The sequence below is a fragment of the Anser anser genome, assembly GCF_964211835.1.
Source record: "Anser anser genome assembly, chromosome: 4".
In the NCBI taxonomy this organism is placed as follows: Eukaryota; Metazoa; Chordata; class Aves; order Anseriformes; family Anatidae; genus Anser; species Anser anser.
The window spans coordinates 43004880-43024024 of NC_139724.1; the positions used below are offsets into that span (position 1 = coordinate 43004880).

The window sequence follows — 19145 nt, forward strand, 5'->3', positions numbered from 1 at the left end:
TAAAATTATTTTCTTCCCCCATCAATTTTTGCCCTTCATTTCTGTTATCATTCCACTTGTTCCTGGCACTTATGTTTAAATGTCATATCATACATCTGAACCAGTTCTGATACGGCCTGAGCACTGTTCTGCTGTGCTGATCGAGTGACCTACTGTCACCATTCCTTGAACCTCTTAAGTGTGCAAGTCCCCTCCTGGAAGCACAAAGTGGTAGAGACACCAGGGAAGTCCTCATCAGGCTTAGTGCACAATGTATGTGTGCTTTTTTTCTTTTTCTTCCCCCCTTCCTCTCCCCCCAGGCTTTTTGATTGAATTACCACCCACAAGCTTTCAGCTGAACAGGTTTCATTCTTGTTCTGAGGTTGTGCAAGGTGGGAGATCTGAGAGATGAAAAGGTGGATACAATCATCTTTGGTTCTTCATACAGCTACAGTAGTTTCTACAGGGTACTACTGGGATCATAAAAACGACAATTAGAAATGTTGATCTGAACACCAGCCCTGTCCAGTTTGAGAGAAAAACACAGGTAGTACAGTGAGTGATTCATACTATTCATTATTCTAAGGATTTGGAGCATGAAATTATTCAGATTTAGAATCCAAACTAAAGAAATATTTCATAATTAAATGATGCAAGTTGGGAGGGAATAATCTGAGAAATCACTTACTCTGGCTATCTCATCAAAAAATTGGGGTGTATGTGGGGGGGGGGTGTCATTTGCCAGCACATAAATCTAAATCTGGAACTCAGCTGAAGTAGTCCAGTATGAAAATCAACATCTGTTTGCTCATGCTTCTTGAAATGTTTAGGCTGCAAAAGATGAATGCTAGCAAACCAGAAAGAAAGCTTTGAGGAAGACCTGTAAAAAGGACAAAACTAGCCAGACTGTTGCCTTCCAAAATGCTTTCATGTTTGAAAGGAGTTAAGGATTTTCAAAGGTTTTGAAAGTGGCCCTGACATATGACTTGAGAGCCAGATGATAATATCTGTCCCAGTAGGAACTGAATCAATACCCTAACAATATAAATCAATGACCTTCAGCTGAAAACAAAAGATCCCACATACTTACCATAGTAAATGTAGGTTACATTCTGTGACTTGATTTTTTAATTTATTTTTTATCACTATAAATGATATCATTGCTTCTGTATGGTAAATGCACACTTGTTTCATACCCTGTAAATGCACAGTTGCTTCATATCCTGTAATCTGTCACACCAATGGAGTTTTTGCAGTTTTCCCATCTAATGCCACTCTCAGGGTACTGGGGCAGTGACAAATTTGAGAGAGTCTTGCTCTCTTAAATAATCCATATTGGCCATTCATCATATCTAGTGTGATATTCTTCTCCTAGAAGACTAGGGCAAATATTTCAGCAGCCAGAGGCAGAATTGAAAGGCCTTGTGGTAAGAGGTCTGCAGCTCTGACGTGACTGAGTCTTGAGCAAAGATCCAAGTTCTGTTTATCCACATCCCTGGAAAGCACTCCTGCAAGCTGGTGAGTGAATCTTCAGCCATTTGCTTTTCCCTTAAGCTCCTCAATAAGGGGTCTTCTACCTTTTTTTTTTTTTTTTCCCAGCAAAACTTTGAAATTTCTTGCCAAAAACTTGCAATGTGAATGGAAATTTGATTTGCCTGGGAGTAGACTCATATTTTGTCTTTGACCCTTCTCCTTTATGGATGCAACCACTCCTCCAAAAGTTATGTACAAAAATAAGTTAGCATTGTGAAACATGCACCTAGTGATTTTCTCATGAAGCAGAAGTAACAAATCAAACCCTTACCACCATCTACTTGAACGTTGTAAGATGGATTTTCTGTACAATTTGAATAGTCCAATTTCTTCTACAGTGTCTAATTTCACAGATACAAATGATAAAGGAGGAATATGGAAGCCTTGTGGATTTACTGGTAAAACTCCTTCTCAAACATATCTGTCATGGTACTTGTGAGAATCATTCTACTGTTATACTTTCTTTCACATACAACAGCAGTGGCAGAAGCCCACGACGTTATTTCACAGTCACATTCTGGATTTGCTTTAGTAATCTCAAATGAAGTGTGAAGTGTAGGAAAAGTCCCCCAGATAATTCCTTCAATTTTCTGTCTGATCTTAGATATTTATCTTTAGAATGTGAACTCAAACAGACATGCTAAAGCATTGTGGAGAAAATAAAGTAATTTTATACCAGGTCCTTGTTTTAGGTATGTTTGACTATGTTAGTTATGTTTGACTATGTTTCTGCCCTTTTTACTATTTTAGGCAAGTTTTGTTTACTTATGTTCTCCCTTATCAGCAAGCAAAGCAGTTATTTTTTGTAAGAATAACAAAGATGATTCTCTAATATTTCATTTCTTAAGTTTTCAGATACTACTCCCATTCCCAGAGAAATGAGTTTGAATAAACTAACTAGTAATATAGTTAAGATATTGACAGAGTATTTTGTTCTAATATCAACTGTATTAGCAGTTACTAATGCTAATAATTAATTAATTAGCATTAGTATTACTGAGGGATTAATTTTACCTGTAGCCTTTTTTTTTTTTTTCCCTTTTTAACGTAGAAAAGAAAAAATATCTAAGAAAACCAAGAAAAAAATCCTAAACCCCTAGATGCCGGTAAGCTCTAAGGGGCTAGGTTATATTTGCAAAGTTAAATAACCAAACAGAAGAACTGCTAGCTAGCTTCAATGAGCCAGATACTTGAACTTTCACAAAGCCAATGTTGAACTGCTGTTTTTGCAGAACCACCACACTCTACAGGTCATAAAGGATCAACTAGGAACATAAGGGAAAGCACATATATATATATATATATATATATATATATATATATAAACACAACAGTGCTGACTTGGGCATGCGTAATCTTTCTGGAACTGCAAACACAGAAGGCAGTAGCTTAGGCGGCATGCTTCTTGTCAAACTGCTGCCCTGCTTTTCTTTAGGGGATCTGAAGACATACAGTTGTGTAAATGGAATTCCTCATGTCTAAAGCTTTCCTTCCTTCATAGCAGTTTTGCTGCAGACACAGTTCATACTCACTGCACTGATGTAACCTGCAAGCTAAATTGGTGGGCTAACCAGTATGAATGGTGTAAACTGAGGTTGACTGGGAATCGCCCTGCAGCAACAGATGCTGTCTCTCAGCTCCATGGTCTGTTAATTGCACCAATTTTCTTATCTGTTGTGGATCCAGATGTCTTACCTGGTGACACCTACATCAGCTGGAGATGGGTTCAGGTTGGTCTCAGTCAGAGCTGTGATGGTGACAGCAGTTAGTGAGGGGAAATAGAGCAAAGTAGTGAATCTACTTGTTCGATCTAGCAATTGCTGTGAGACTTCTGGGGGCTTTTGTCAGTATTCCTACGTCTACAGCCTTAGCAGGAGGTAAGGACAACCCAAATGCAGGTTGGCACTTAGGTTTACCCATGTTAGCTATTCCATATTTGAGGTCTCCACGGCATTCCTTCCTCAGGGGAGGTGTTGAATAAAAGAAGGTAATAAAATACTTCAGTGAGCCATGTAAAATACGTAAATAAATAAACCTTCGTTGTACTTTTTTTTTTTCCCAGTCCCTCAGGGACTGGTGGACCTAACACTGATTTCTTTTGCTTTGGGTTATGTAATGACTGGAGAGGTTCTGGTGGTGGAATTTTAACCCTTTCTGTTCTGGACAACCTATACACTGACCTTAAGGTTTCCCATGGGAAACAAGAGAATTTGCTTAATCTCTTTGTACGGGGCTAGCCACGGGTTATTGAAAATGGCCTGTTGTTATTGTGCCAGTGAATAAAATGTCACAAGTAATTTTGGAAGAATTAAAGAACAAACTAATTGAAGGACCAGTCAGTGAAAGTCAGAAAAAAATCATCTGTTTTTAATATCTACATAGGCTCAAATTCAGCTTTTATTTCACATATAAAGATATAAACTCTGAGGTATGCACAGCTCTTTCTAGTATTACCTATGGCACTATTTTTATGAAGTTGCATTAAGCAATCCGATCAATAATCAAAGGCATCTAGATTCAAATTTAAAGGCAAATCGCATTAGTTGTTCCTGCTTCAAAAGGAACGTTAGATGTCTGAAAGGAACAGGCTTCTCTTAAAAAAGATTATTTTTAGGGGATATCTAGGAAAAAAAAATAGCAAAACCAGTTTGCAACTGGCAATGTAGGATTATGTATTTATGAATCCCCAGGCCACGTGTTGTATGGAGTTGAAGCAATTCCTTACCCTTAGAGATGGCTGCTCATAACTTAAGAATGTGTAAATACAGAACACTCCCTGAATAAATGCTATAGTTAGGAGCCAAGGGTTCTGCAAGTTAACAATGAGTTATTGTTGCTGTTATTGTTTATGATACCTTTTAATGGAATCGTAGAAGCAAGACATAGCAGGTCTACACAGGAATGGATGTATTACAATTGGGAAAATTTGCACAGAGGCTGTACTTGGTCTGCAAATTGTTTACTGGTAAATGACATCATACACTATCTACTCACTCCCCAGCACCTTTTATTTATAAAATCCCAATGGACTGTGGCCTTTTATTTCTATAGCAACCTTCAAAAAGGGCCTGGCTAATGTGGAGTTGCAGACTTTCATATGATGTGAAGTTCCTGCCAGTTTATACCCTTTATTCTTTTAGTGTGTGTCATGAAAATAAATCTGCTACCTCCATCAAGATTTTCTGAAGAACAAAGTGCGAGGACAAATTCTTTTCAGCATTACACCGAGGCAATGTGACTAACTAAGGACTGTATGATGTAACTGGGAGCAGTTTGGCTTTTGCTGTATAGTATATGTATAATAGAGATGAATGGAAAAGTCAGCAAGGGAATATTTTAGGCTGAGTGTCAGGAATTGTTTCTTTTTACAGTGAAATCTTTTACAGTAGAGAATAGTCCCTGGAGAAAAATGGTGGGAGCTCCTTTACTCGAGTCATTAAAAACTGGACAAACCTCTAGGAACACTGGAACAGTCTTGGATTGGCAATGATATGAACTATGAGCTCTTTTTCATCCCCAATTTCCATGAAAGACGGATAGATTGACAACTGTTGAGGTAGTTTTAGTGGTGTACTGCTAATGCAGCTCTTATATTTGCCAGACCAGGTTTTCGAAAGACATTTGGACAACAGTGTCTGAAGTTATTCGTAAATTACACAGCATGATGCCAGCAAAACTCTGTTCTTCAGGGAGGTGGCTTTCAGCAGAAAGAATTCAGTATGTTCACTGTTGTCCTCATCAGATTTCTTGCTTGTTTTTCTCTTGGGCAACTAGGTCCATGTGAAAGACTTTCCTGTGAACTAATGGAACAATGGTCATGATGTACCCATTAAACATCACCCAAACTGAGCCCCTGTCTATCACTTCAATCATGGTTGCTATGAAAAGTGCCTGGCTTAGAGGATCTCTTCAGTAAGTTTTAGAGTAGTTGATGTGCCTTGGCCGCACTAACATCACCTCCCTAGTAGAGAGGATTTATTTACTTGTAGGGGGAATAGGGAAATCTGAGAATTAACTGAGAATGAATTGGAAAGGAGTTTCCACCTGACCAAAAAGTTAAGGAAGCTTAGAAGTGAAATAAGAGCATACAGATGGAAACATTTCCCATTGCTGGTGTAGAGCCTTTTATAGAGAATTTAAGCCATTTAATACTCACTTGCTTTTCTCATTTGCCTTTCACAGATCCTTTAAAAGTAGTTCACGGGTGCTGATGAGAACCAGTAGTCTATGTTCACAAACATCCATGAAAGGAAATGGAAGTGAACAGCTGTGCTCTGTACAGTGATTTTTGTTCATCAGAAGGTGACTTCTACTCAGTTTTCTCCTCTGTCTTTAAAAGTAGCCATTACTGGACCTGTCTTCTCACTCGCTTCAAGTTTTTGAAGTTGACAACTGTAAGTTAGACGTAAACAGTCTTTTCTTACCAGAAAAATTCTGAGTAGCCTGGGTTGATGCATGTTGTACGTCTCTGCTTCTGGCAGAGAAAGTGCCTCTGCTGTAGTTGCAGCCAAGGAGCTCCAACAGCAAACAAGGAAAGAGAGAGGTGGATCTGCTTCTCTTTAAATAAAGGTTCTTCATTGCTACAGGAAAATAATTGGTGTTTCATGCCTTGTGATCCTTTTTGTGTTCTTATTAGAAATACACCAAGATCTGACTTCTTTATGAAGTTTTATATTATGATATGCTTGGATTTAAGGAATCCTTTTGGATTCTCTGAACACAATACAGAACTGCTGCTGATCTCCCTGTCCTCACTAATGCTGAGTCATGTATCATTTCTTTGTTTTGTATATGTAGAATGCACGACAGTGTTAATGCTTGTAAGAATAAATGAAATAAAACTTCATCACCAGATGTCCTGCTCAATATAATTATTTCAAAAGTAGATAAGAAGTATATGATACACCTGTACAATAATTATTAGAAACTGCATATTAGCTGCTTTAGCACAGATGTTCCTGATGGTGGCATTTACTTTTTTTATTCCTTCCAGGTGGAGAATTTATTGGTTGTTGATGTTAATCTCTGACTCTTTTCCTTCTCTTCCATGTTGGCTCCAGAAATCAGGATGTAAACCTTAGTTGAAGGTGGCTAAAATCCCAGGTAAAGATGAAATCTATTGTATTATTTAAACCATGCTTGGCAGTCAAGGAACTGCAAGTTAGCTTATTTAGTTAAACAATATGCCAGGATTGTCTTGTTGTGGAATTAGATAAAGCCAAAAAGTTTTAGGTGAAGAGTGTAGGGTGTGAGAGAAAACAAAGGTAAGGATGTTTCCTGCAAGACACAGTGGACCAAATTAATCTTAGAGTTATATTTTTAAATTTATTTTAAATGAAAAATATAATGATTATAAGAAACACCATGTTTGAAATGAAACCAAAAGAGAAAAGGATTGTAAGTGGCTTGAAAGAAAAAAATGTGACTATTAGTACCTTTATTAGAAATATTTATAAAACCTTTAATCAGATTCAAGTTCTAGAGCCACAATGCAGTGTTTGCATGGTTTCAAAGAAGACCACTGCTGCTTACTACTGCTACTCTGTCACTTGCAGATGAGCTGGGAAGCATCTGCTCATCTTATGTCATTTAATTTGAAGAAGTACTTTTTAGGAAAAAAGAGGAAGAAATTTGGAAGAGGAAGCAAAGATCTTAACCAATGAATAATTATTATTACAGAAATAATAAATAATGATCACGCAAAAGATCTGACAGGATATAAACTGTGCTGAAAAATCACCTCGCCTTGTAAAGTAACCTGCCAAAAGCTGCATATATCCTAATATGTCATTTGCCTTATTGTGCTCATTTAAATCCTATGAACTAATACGGGGAAAAAACAAGACTTAGATCAGACTATTTTTAGTTTCCAGTGTGTGTGACAAGGAACTTCTCCCAGTGCACTTGGGTAAAGAAATGGGCAAGGAGAAGGGAAGTTTGGTATAGCTCAAAAAAAAAAAATATATATTTTCTTCATGGCAGAGGCCATGAACTGAACTGTGTTACTAGTTGGGAGCAAGAAAACCAGTTACCAGCCTTTCCTGGCAATTCTGGCTTTTGGCAGAGAAGCTGAGAAAGCTTTCCAGCTGGGGAATTGTGGTGGAATCATTTTGCCTGGGGAAAGGCCTTGAAAGGAAGAGCACATGTGAGGAAGAGGGCCCTGCTCTGCAATAGGGCATCCTTGGAGGGGCTGGTACAAGCAGTCCCACAGCTGCATGAAGGTATACTAGGAATTATGCTGTGAATGCTAACAGATTAAAAAGAGTACTCTTTCAAGCCTCTTGGAAAGTCCTTACCTGACCTTGAGAGAACAGAGTCAGAATGTATTAGATTAAACCAATCATCAAAGGCAGGAAAATTAAGTAGTTTGAGGCTGTTTTATGAGCCATCTCTGTCTATCTGCCTTTCTTTCTACATATATATAAATGTATGCATGTAACCTATTTTGACTGCACGATATGTGAGCTCTAACACCATTTGGAAGTGTTACACTTGGCACGTGTAGAGAATTTCTAACATGCCAGATAAAGCCTGGGTCCTTTGGAAAGATGAGATGGCAGTCAGTCTGGTTTCCCGCAGGGGTTATGCATTGCTTATAAGCTTTTAATCGTATCTCAGAGTTTTGAAATAATGTTTTTGGGAGCTCAGCCTATTGTTTTCATCAGTTCTGGCTCTTTGAGCACTGGGAAGCCAATAATTTGGGGATCATCACTTGCTCCTTCACAGAAGGTGTTAGGACTTAAGAGAATATGAATGGAGCTTGATAGGTTGCAAATGGCTAAATATGTCAGCATTTTGCTCAGCCATGAACTTCTGACTAAGATCACAGTAAACAGACAACAGTCCTGGTGGGCCAGATTTCACAGAATTGCCTCAAGTGAGGTAGAGGTGTAAGACTGATCCTTAACATATTTCTTTAATTGACAAAATTTCATTAGTTTTCCAAGCTGTGTTTTTGTACATATTCCCAAAAGTGTATTCAGTTTACATGGCAAGGGCTTGGTAACAGGGGGGCTGCTGGGGTGGCCTCTGTGTGCAGAGCCCAGCAGCTGCCCTATGTCAGATCAGAGCTGGCTCCAGCTGGCTCCAAAAGGGACCTGCTGCTGGCCAGAGCTGAGCTAGGGAGTGATGCTGGTTGGGCCTCTGGGAGAGCAGATTGAAGAAAGGGAAAAAAAACTGCTGCACAGCAGCAGCTGGGAGAGAGGACACCAAGGGCAGTGCAGCAGGAGGGCAGGAGGTGCTCCAGGCACGCAGCAGCAGTTCCCCTGAGGCCTGTGGAGAGGCCCCTGGTGGAGCAGGCTGTCCCCCTGCAGCCCATGGGTCCCACATGCAGCAGATCCCCACGCTGCAGCCTGTGGAGGAGCACCTGGTGGAGCAGGAGGGTGTGGCCTGGAGGAGGCTACGGCCCATGGAGAGCTCGAGGTCTGATGGTACCTCCCCTGCCCCATGAGAATAGATCCTCTGCAGAAGGTATAAAACATTACTCAGGATTTGGACTAAAGTTCATATGTGATGTGCAGATTGTGAGGCTATGTATGATAAAATAAGTATTATAGTAATTTAACAAACATGCTATGGCAATATAAATAAATGTATAAATATGCAACCTGTAATTACTACTGGATTTATGCCCTGCCAGACTCTAAAAAATAATTTAGCAGCAGCAACAACAACAAAAAAGCAAAACACCAAAAGCCTAATAATAACTGTCATACTGCAGAGCACATTTATAAATATACTCCTGATATTAAAGATGATTTCTTTGGGGTTTAATATAAAATAAGAAAGCCATTAATATTTTCCTTTTTTTTTTTTTTTTTTTTGGTGCTTTAGGAAATCCTATTTTCAACTCAGCATTGAACTATCTTTACTTCTTATCTGCATCAGCATGGTTATTATTAGTGCTTACCAACATGAAGAAAGATTTTAGCGTTAACATCTACAGGATGCAAAGTGACTGTTTTGTAAAACGAGCTGGTTTTCAGAAATAGAGTTCAGCTTCTTGCAGTGTGGCTCTCTGAATTTTGGATGAAATCAGGAACTTGGGTTTACATGGGAGGTATACAAAAATTTATTTTAGGGTATCATCAAAGTCACCACAAAAACTCATGAATTCGGAGCTATTCTTTCTGAACAGGCATAATGTGAGCAAATTGAGATTCTGGTCTTTGGAAAAAATGCAAAGATTTGCTCAGCAAGACTGATGAGCTGTTGGGGTTTGAAGTTTTAGGCTGGCAAGGGGAAGCTTCTGCTTTGGAAAGTTGTATTTAGTGCTATTAGTGGACTTTTAGCTACGTTGCAACAGAACAAATGGAAGTCAGAACAAGATAGTATACTGTAAGAATCTCAGGCAGGCACTGTTTAACCAAATGGTATTTTCAAGACGTGTAAATCTCATAATGGCATGAGAGATGGATATTAAAACACAGAAGCTTCATATCAAATGGATGAATCTGTATGCCATGTTTCTATCGATAGATTGTCAGGAGCTCTTCTAATCCAAATAAGACAGGGAGACAAATGGATGGAGAACAACTCAGCAGGAAGAGAGCTGAGGTTGCTGGCTCAACGTAAGCCAGCAGCATACCCCAGCAGCCGAGAGGGCAAACTGCGTTTTGGAGTGCATTAAGCGTAGCATAGTCAGCCAAGCAAAAGAGGTGGTTCCCCTGCTCTGTTTAGTGTTAGTTCAGCATCACCTTGAGTATTGTGAACAGTTCTGGGCTCACAATATAAAAAGTATGTTAAGGCACTTGAAAACCTCTAGAGGAGGGCAATGAATCTGGTGAAAGGGCTGGAAGGCCTGTCCCGTGAGGGGAGGCTGAGGACACGTGTGGTGCCCAGCCTGGAGAAGAGGAGGCTGAGAGGCGACCTCCCTGCCCTCGGCACCTCCTGAGGAGGGGAAGCACAGAGGGAGGTGCCGGCCTCTGCTCCCTGCTCACCGGTGGCAGGATGTGTGGGAACAGCACAGAGCTGTGCCAGGGGAGGTTCGCTCTAGCCACTAGGGAGAATTTCTTTACCATGAGAAAGGCCATACACTGGCACAGGCTTCCTAGAGTGATGGTTGATGCCCCACACCTGTCAGCGCTCATGAGGTGTTTGGGCACTGCCCTCAGTTATGTGCTTTAACTTTTGGTTAGCCCTGGAAGTGGTCAGGCACATGGACTCAATGATCTTTGTAGGTCCCTTTCAACTGAACAATTCTATATACATATTTGATATATATATAATCAGGATTGACAAACTTCACTGCATAATAAGTTATCATTTAATTTATAGATGTATATAATATAATGTAGTATAATTCAAACTACAACAGGTTGCCCATAGTTTAATCTCAGTGTGTACTGGTGTCAGAGTAAAATCAGAGTAGATTTTTTGGGTGAAACTTCATTTTTCATTTATTCCAAAACAGAAACTTGCTGAAAGTATTACACAGATATTCCAGACACACATCTCTCAAACTTTGAGGTCAAGAATTATTTTGTAAATATTTGATCTCTCAACAAATGACATGAAAAATTATGTATTATTACTTCAGTAGGAGAGTGACAATTTTTTCTTCAGAGTTTCTTCACAGTCTAGCTTTGACTCAGACCTGACAGTTAATTCCAATTTAAAAAAGGTAAATTTTTATTAGATTTACCATGAAATGTTACGTGGTTCACTCAGCTGTTTTCCATGTGAAGTGTCATCAGGGAATCTGCTTTTTAATACCATTTAACAAATAGCCAAGTGTTAATAAGTGTGACATTCCAGCTCTTTGAGATCAAGAGATCTCAAATCACAGGAGAAAAATGGTATTATCTCCCCTGCAGAGCCTGTTGAGAGGGGAAGTAACAAGGCAAGAGTTTACAAATTGAATTGGAGGTGCTGGATACATACAGTGATATTTACTCAGTTTAGATTGTCGTAATTGTGCCTTCTGAAACTAAATTAGCTACAAATCTAAATGATGTCCTTGAAAATCCTTTTGAGACTGACTTCAATTTCTATCCGCTTTGCATTCTAGGTGCTTTTTTTTTTTTTTTTCTTTATGGGAATAGAGCACTACTGAATTACTATTTAGCCAGTAAAGACAAAATCTGCTGGGGGAGTTAGCAGATCCAATGGAGAGCAGAAGGAGGTGTGTTGATAATGACTTCAGCAGAGCAAGAAACAACAAGAATGACACCTGTTTAGTATCCTTCACGTGAAACAATGCAGCATCAAGGTTTTAAGCACAGCTGTTGCAAACCTCTTTGGGATCCTAACTCTTCTCTCTCTCTCTCTTTTTTTTTTTTCCTCCTCAATGAATCTCTGTCAGTGAATGCCGCCAGAAATTTCTAGAAAGCTTATTTCATTATCTGGAGAGTGGGGGAAAACCTACATAAGAGTTAAGCTGATAAAGGATTCTATACATCTACCCATGTTTTTCTCATTCCTCAAGGATATTTCTTTTTTCCTCTCTTGGAGCTGGTAATAATTTTTTATTTTCCTGTATTTTTGAGAAAACCCACCACCAATTTATCTTCCTTATATGTATTTTCTGGTAGTTCTAATTTCAAATGTGTTTAAGATACTACCTGTTTATTAAAATTGGTAATAAATGACCACAGCTAGTAAATCTTAATCCTAGAAAACGAGAAACATGATTCTCATGTCATTTAAATGCTCAGATACCATGGCAAAAAAAGCATGAAATATGTAATGATTATGTGTAATATTGTAATAGGTAAAACAAAGCTTGAGTTTGAATCCACTTTTACTTATGAAAATCAGATAAGAATCTTGGAAGAAATCCACTGAGTTGAGGGATTTCAATGTTAGCTGAAAATAGCAGAGATATACTTCAACGAAGGCTGATTTTGTTACATTTGAAAAATCTCCAGTAAGAGAGGAATAAATAGAAAATAGTGCCACTACTCTCTGTGAAGAACTCTATTAAAGTTTTCACTTCTATTTGGATTAGGTTTATCTGGCAAGGGCTTGGTAGCAGGGGTCTGCCAGGGTGGCCTCTGGATGTAGAAGAGGGTGGTTGGGGGAAGGTCTTTTTAGTTTACTTTTAGTTTCTTACTGTTTGTAGTCTTGTAGCAATTGGTAACATACGACATTAGTCTCCCTTATGCTGTGTCTGTTTTGCCTGTGACGGTAACCGGTGAGTAATCTCCTTATTTCACCCCCTGAGCCTTTTATCATCCTCTTCCTTTGAGGAGGGGGAGTGAGAGAGCAGAGTGGAGGAGCTTCTCCACCTGTCTGTGTGAAAACATCACAATATTCTGAAAAGAATTTCTCTAAGAAAAGTCAAGAATTTCCTTTCTGAATCTTTCTGAAACTGGGGAAGTTTAACTCCCTCTGTAATTCAGCATGGGGTGCTTTTGCTTTGGCTGGTGAAGATGAAGGTAAGTGAAAGCAGTCTTCACATCCCTGTGAAAACTTTCTATTCATTTCCTTTCTGAGGGAAGAAGAGGACCTAAGAGCAGTTTCACCAGATCAGATCACTCAATCGGCAACCTGTCTTTGAAACCAGAAGTAGATGTTCGTAGAAAAGACGTATGAGCAGAACCTGAACAGTGATGATTCCATAAGAGATGGCTTTCTCATCTGTGGGTTAAAGTCTAGCTTCTGTGCAAGGAAAAGAGAAGTAGCAGCTCTGTCCTCACTGGTCATGTTCTTCCAAGCCTGTTTTCTTAAACACGTTTTGAGATGGGAGATTGCATTTTTTAATCAGGATATCCAGCACTTGATACAAAAACAGGTGGCCTAGTGAGGCTGTTCATTTGAATTGCCTTTTTTAGAGCTATTGAGCTGACATTTTCACAACACTGCATCTGATGACTCCAAGATATTTGTTCCTAAGTGGTAATCAACACTTTAGAGTACATTTTTTATGAAGAAAGTTTAAATTGTTTTTTCTTTCTCCATGTGCTATACTGTGCATTTGTCTACGTTAAATTACTTCTATCACCTTATTCCCCAATCACTCAGGCTCATAATTTGGGCCTCCATAGTTGGATCTCATCTTTATTATCTTGGATAAGAGTCCCATACCATAGCATTTCCCATAACAAGCCAAACATTTATCTGGCAGCTGAGAGTTCTGTTTGTTTTGGAATAGAAATTTGAGTTTAGGTTTTAGTATCACTTTTTTTTTTTCCCCCAATGTTGCATAAGTTCTTCTTCTTTTTTATTGTACTTTTGGAGAGGAAGGGGTTCTGGACTGGACCTGGGCTGTTACAATTGGATCACAGCGTCAGGTCCATCTGCTGTTGGCTTGAGAACTGTGAGCACAGTTTGGGTGTTGCCGTAAGCACTCAGTCGCTCAGCACATCATCTGCCTAATGTTGAACTTGTCAGTACTGGCTCTGCGGCCCCCCAGTATCTGAAGCACAGTCCTCAAAGTCAAACTTTTATTTCTATTCTCTTTCTCTTCTAAGGCTAATGTGACAGTGAAGGAAATATGTGCTGATGTCACAGTCCATTTGTTAACACAATCACAATTCACTTCATGTAGTTCTTTTGGACAAATACACTCAGAGTGATTATATTTGTGGCATTTTCATCTCTCTGTGACATTCTTGGCAAAGTTCTCTGTGGGTAAGCGGAAGGGGCCAGGGAAAAACAAGAAATGCCTGCACTCTTACAGTTTCCTCTCCAGTCTTAAGCATTGTTCTTTTTAGGTTGCAGGACTCACCTTCTCAGATATTTTTTTCTGTTTTGAATGAATCTTCTGCATTCAACCTGCTCTAGATCTAGGTGATTCACAGTCAAATATACGTCCTTCTCATTACACCCAGCCTCTCTGGTTATCTTCCTATTGTTCTGCTTTTCTAATGCCAACAGCACAGCGTCCTCTCCTGAAGAAACTGCTCTGTGCTAAGTGCAGTGTACAGGTAACTTGGAGTTGTGTGCAGTGGGAACTCAGCAGCGAGGTGCTGCTCATCCCTAATTTGTTGGGGCTACAGGCAGCCCAGGGCCTGGAGAGCTGATGCAGCAGCCAAAAAGGCTTTCAGTGAACTGCAGTTCCTCAATTGTACCTGACTCCCTTACCTTCCTCCCCAGCTCAGTATTGACATCTCAACTGTTTAATTTATTTATATATTTATTTGTTTTAATATTTACTATATTGTTTAACCTGTTGCTCTGACTTTCCAGTGTGTATGTTAAACAAATTTGAGATTATTCTGGGTTATTTTCTTTGGCTTTTATCCACTTACTAATAATTATTTTTAATCCTAGCACTGCAATGCTAGGGGAAAATCAGATCCCAGTAAAATAAGCAAGGGCGTTAGATTCAGCAAGATTACTGTTTTCCACTATCTCTGTTATGATGGTATGTTGTAGCTCAGTGCGATTATCGTTGGTATTAGAAAAAGGTCACAGGCTTGGTAGTGACCTGAAACCAGGGTTTTATGGCTGATCTTGCCTCAGTGGCTGCAGTATCATTCAGCACCTCCCCTGCTGGCACTGGCTCCCACAGTGCTGGGGTGGAGAGGCCTGACCCCTGTTCCCATCCTTGGGGAACCAGCAGCAGCCCCCTGAGTTTTGCAGCTTGCAGGCTTTTGCTAGGAGCCAGTGTGCAGGAAGGAGACTGCTGATGTATAAAGCTGTATAAGCTGATGTATAAAATCTGCCTCCCACCATGAATGTCATCCTCCCAGCGAAGACCTCAGGATGCTGATGGCTCATCACAGTCCTCTCCTGCTCTTCTTGAGCAAGACAGAAACTGCCGCTGTCAGGATGCAGAGAGACATTGGAAGGGTAAACATAACACCCGAGTAACTTTCCTATATTGGTTAGGTAGTTTGGACTACACTGTTAAAAAAAAAAAAAAAAAAAAAAAACAACAAAAAAAAACAGAACTACCAGTAAATTCCTGGCTCTTTAAACATAGTGTTTTCCCTTTGGCCCATAATAAGATGTTGAGTGTAAAAAAGTCAAGGGCAAGGACAAAGGAGGACAAAATGTATTTTACATATCTTAAGAGCAAAGTCTACTCTACTTTAAAGGACTTGATTTTGGTATAAAAAGAGAAGAGCAAAGAATTGTAAGAAAGGCATTTTTTACCACTAAAATTATTTTCTTAAAAAGGATGATTACATGTAGGCATTGTGGAATGGGGACAGCACATGCAGCATTGTATGGATACAATATGCCAGTTAAATACATTTTAACCAATCTTTTTCTGAGCAAAGACTCAAATAAGAGATGACAGTTTTTAGAGAGTAGAGCAAAGGTTTATTGAGAAAAGGATTAATGCTGCAGAGGGCCTCTCTTTCCATCTCAGAGACTGGCAGACATGACTGTCTTTTGGGAAGCAGGAAAGGGAAATGGGTTTCCTCCACATCACGCAGACTTTTGGCCAAAAGTAGATGGTGTGAACTGGTGTCTGGCAATTTATCCGACTTCTCTAGATGCTATTAGCAATGGGGATGTAATCAAAAGTGTAGTTTGTTTTTAAGAGAAGTCTTAGTAGAAGTCTTTCCATGTCTTTGGTACATGTTGTAGTTCATAAAAAGCATTACCTAGACAGGAGGTGTGGTTCCACGCATTTGACTGTGTGTTTACACTGGATTTTGTTAGGAGGCACAAAAAAACTTGTCTGTGTATGTAGAAACAGAGGATGGTGACTTCTTCAAAGTGTGGTTTTTTTCTGGTTTAGCTAAACCCTTTGTAGAGTAACTAATGCATGAAGACAACTACTAGAAGATTTTACAGATTTTGATGTTATGAAGGGGAACTGAAGGATTAAAACAAAGACATCAAAATATCATATGCTGTTTTTTGTCTGCTAGAGAATCAATTCAGCTGCATGTAACTTTAGGTTCTTATTACTGCAGAGGTGAAAAATGCAACCTTAATGTGCCTTGTAATCAAATCCAAAACCTTGGATCCCAAGCCACCATGCAGTTAAATGCTCTGGGAGATTGTTCTTTATCTTCTTGGAGGTAAAAATAAATCCACGAAGAAAGTGCAGTAATTCTTCCATATGTTTGGACATACTCATTCCCCTCCTGTTCATGAATGTTCCTTAATGTTTTCCCCACTAGTGGGTTTCTTTTAGCCTTGTACAGATACCTGATGGATGATCGATGTCCTGGAGCCTCAATTCTCCTGGGGCTTCCAGCCTAACCTTGAAGCCTTCAGGTGTCATATATATTCAATGCCTTGGAATTTTTTTCCATCCATTTTAATCCTCTATCATCAATCTGTTAACAATTGCTGTATGTTTTGTTTCATCTCAAGAAACATCTGGAATAGTCGTACATATTTAGTATTTTTTGTTGAAAGGATCTTTTTTATTTGGTCTCATATGTCATTTTTCTTCTTTCATATACTTTGCTTAGCTACCTATTTTCACTTAAATATATTGGGTCATGAATTTGTAAAGTGGATCCTTGGCCTGCCATCAAATAATGTGTCTTTGAGCAATTGACTATTTGTGCAGCTTTTTAGTAGTGAGTAAGTCTTCTGTATTATCTAAGAGATGTTTGACACCCTTTTAGAGAAGTTTTCAAATCTTTTCTAAACAACCAACTATTGTGACCAGACACAAACTTAGCAGTGCAAACATTTCCAAATAAAACAATAAACAATTAACTGACAGATAAAAAGCTAACTGAATGCAGAAATGCAGAGTCTGTCTAACATCATGGTAGCCGTGGTCATTTCAATTCAAAATAAAGAATAATAGTTATAGTATAAATTTTTGGTATAACAGCCTATTGGGAAGAGCACTTTTGTGGGGAAATAAATTAAAAAAAAAGAAAAAAGAAAAGAAAAAAGTACATTCAGTGCCCATCTCAGTTCTCTGGTCTTCAAATCACATCTTGGAGGACAATGCTTCAAAGCTAACAAATGCACCAAGCTAACAAATAGTAATAAAATAGTGGTAAATGGGCAGAGGTGGAGGAATTGTTTGTTTTTCCTGGAAGTACTGCTATGTACAACTTGGAGTAGTGCAAGAATGTGAAGAAGGACCAAAAAGGGCACAACGCAGGAGTCCTGGACAACGGCGCCCTTCTCAAATGGGTAACCCTGGTCCTGGGGTGGTTTGTCTCCTCTTCTCTGTCCAGGGCAGTGAGCAGCCTCTGACACTCATGCCAGTGTAGATTGGGGGCGTAGTTAAAGACGGATCTAGGACACACATACGTCCCTGAGACCCACAATTTAGATGGAGCCTCTGAGTTGGGGGTCAGTTATCTTTACATTGTGTCAGCTGCCTCTGCTTCTGATGCCATGGAGAGGCATCTTAAAAGGAAATGCTGGCCTTTTTAAAATTTGACTAACAGCTCCTCTCCCTCTCCCTTTCCCTCTGTTCTCTTCATTTTCTTTAACTAGTACTTTGAAAAGAGCAGAAAATTTTGTAATTTGAACCATAAGCATATTAAATTAACTGTCACTCTTGGCTAATACACTTAAGGACTTTGCTTTCAACCTGATTTTAAAACTTGTTCATCTGTACTTCTGGCTCCTATGTTTTAGGAAAGAGGTCTAATGTCACTGTAAGCATTAAGATTTGGCCATGTTCTGTTCCAATGTAACAGTTCTATGGAGCTGCAGGAAGTTTTATTTCTGTTGCACATCTGCAGTAAAAACCAGGCATTTGAAACCTGAGCCCCTTAAGGGCCCATGTCTCAGAGATATTGATCATCTCCTGCAACTTTTTGTCTGCTTTCAATTCCCATTGCAGTCAGCAGGAGACAAGGCTCTCAGCACCTTGCAGGATCCGGCTTACAGAGGCTGCTTTTGGAGAAGCTTGTCTGCCTATGTATTCAACTGGCTGGATGATCTCTCATCAGATGGCTCCATATGTTATTGCACAACCCAGATATTTCTGCTGTCAGCTGTAGGTAAAACAATGTCTGCATTGTCTGGACTCGATTTGAGAAGTTACTAAATGAAAGCGAATTAGAGTAAATGGATTTAAGTGCTTTTGAATATATATATATATATTTTACATTTGAAGCTGCAGTTTAGAATACTGCCCATATTCAGAAGGGAGGTCGTTTCTAGGAACTTCTCTATTCTAGTAATTTTCCTATTTAATAATTTAATAATTAAAGCAGTTTAACAATTAAAGAAAAGGGGAGATTAAGTCCTAGATGAAGTTTCAGTCCAATTCAAAATAACAGCCATGTAGTAATGAAGCACATAGGTGACTCTGGGACTCCAGTCGACTCAGGTGGTGGAGGCAATTCATATATGATGAGGTCCCCAAAGCATCTTCAAAAGGAATAGTGAAAATTTAGTATGACTGGAAATGACAACTACACCTGAACGTTCCAGGCTGTCATACCAGGATGGGGGAGTGGGGGAAGAAGAAAACCTCATACAGTGTTTTCTGTGGAGGACTAGAGAAAATGTTTTTTAAATCAGTCCTGCAAATTTGAACATTCCCTTTTAGCTTCTCCTCATAGATGAATTTATGAGTAATGCAAATTATTGAACTTAATGCAGGAGCACTTATGCAGGAGATGATAGTGGGTGATCCCTTCATGATCCCTTCTACCTTACATTCCCTGAATAAAAAAGAAAAATCTAGAGATAGACTATACTAAACTAAAAGCTAAGTTCTACTTTATGGATCTTTAACACTATGAATTGTCATACAATGAAAAAAGAAAAAAAACCTATGGCTAGCATTTGAGGCACTG

The 19145-nt window shown here is 39.1% G+C and overlaps 1 protein-coding gene and 1 long non-coding RNA gene across 2 annotated transcripts in view; one reads left to right on the top strand and one right to left on the bottom strand.

Annotated features, from left to right (window-relative positions):
• Positions 1-3440: 3440 nt before the first annotated feature.
• On the bottom strand, positions 3441-5806 carry LOC310899502. Its single transcript, XR_014584352.1, has 2 exons — positions 5669-5806; positions 3441-5312 (listed from the first exon to the last, which is right to left on the bottom strand). It is a non-coding gene; the product is annotated as an uncharacterized lncRNA (long non-coding RNA).
• Positions 5807-7510: 1704 nt separating this feature from the next.
• LOC310899500 (uncharacterized protein) overlaps positions 7511-19145 on the top strand; it is a 208434-nt gene continuing 196799 nt past the window's right edge. The window contains exons 1-2 of the mRNA XM_083835898.1: positions 7511-7733; positions 18182-18337. Of these exons, the coding sequence (XP_083692024.1) occupies positions 7728-7733; positions 18182-18337 (162 nt within the window). The 5' untranslated portion in view covers positions 7511-7727. The remainder of the gene's footprint in view (positions 7734-18181; positions 18338-19145) is intronic.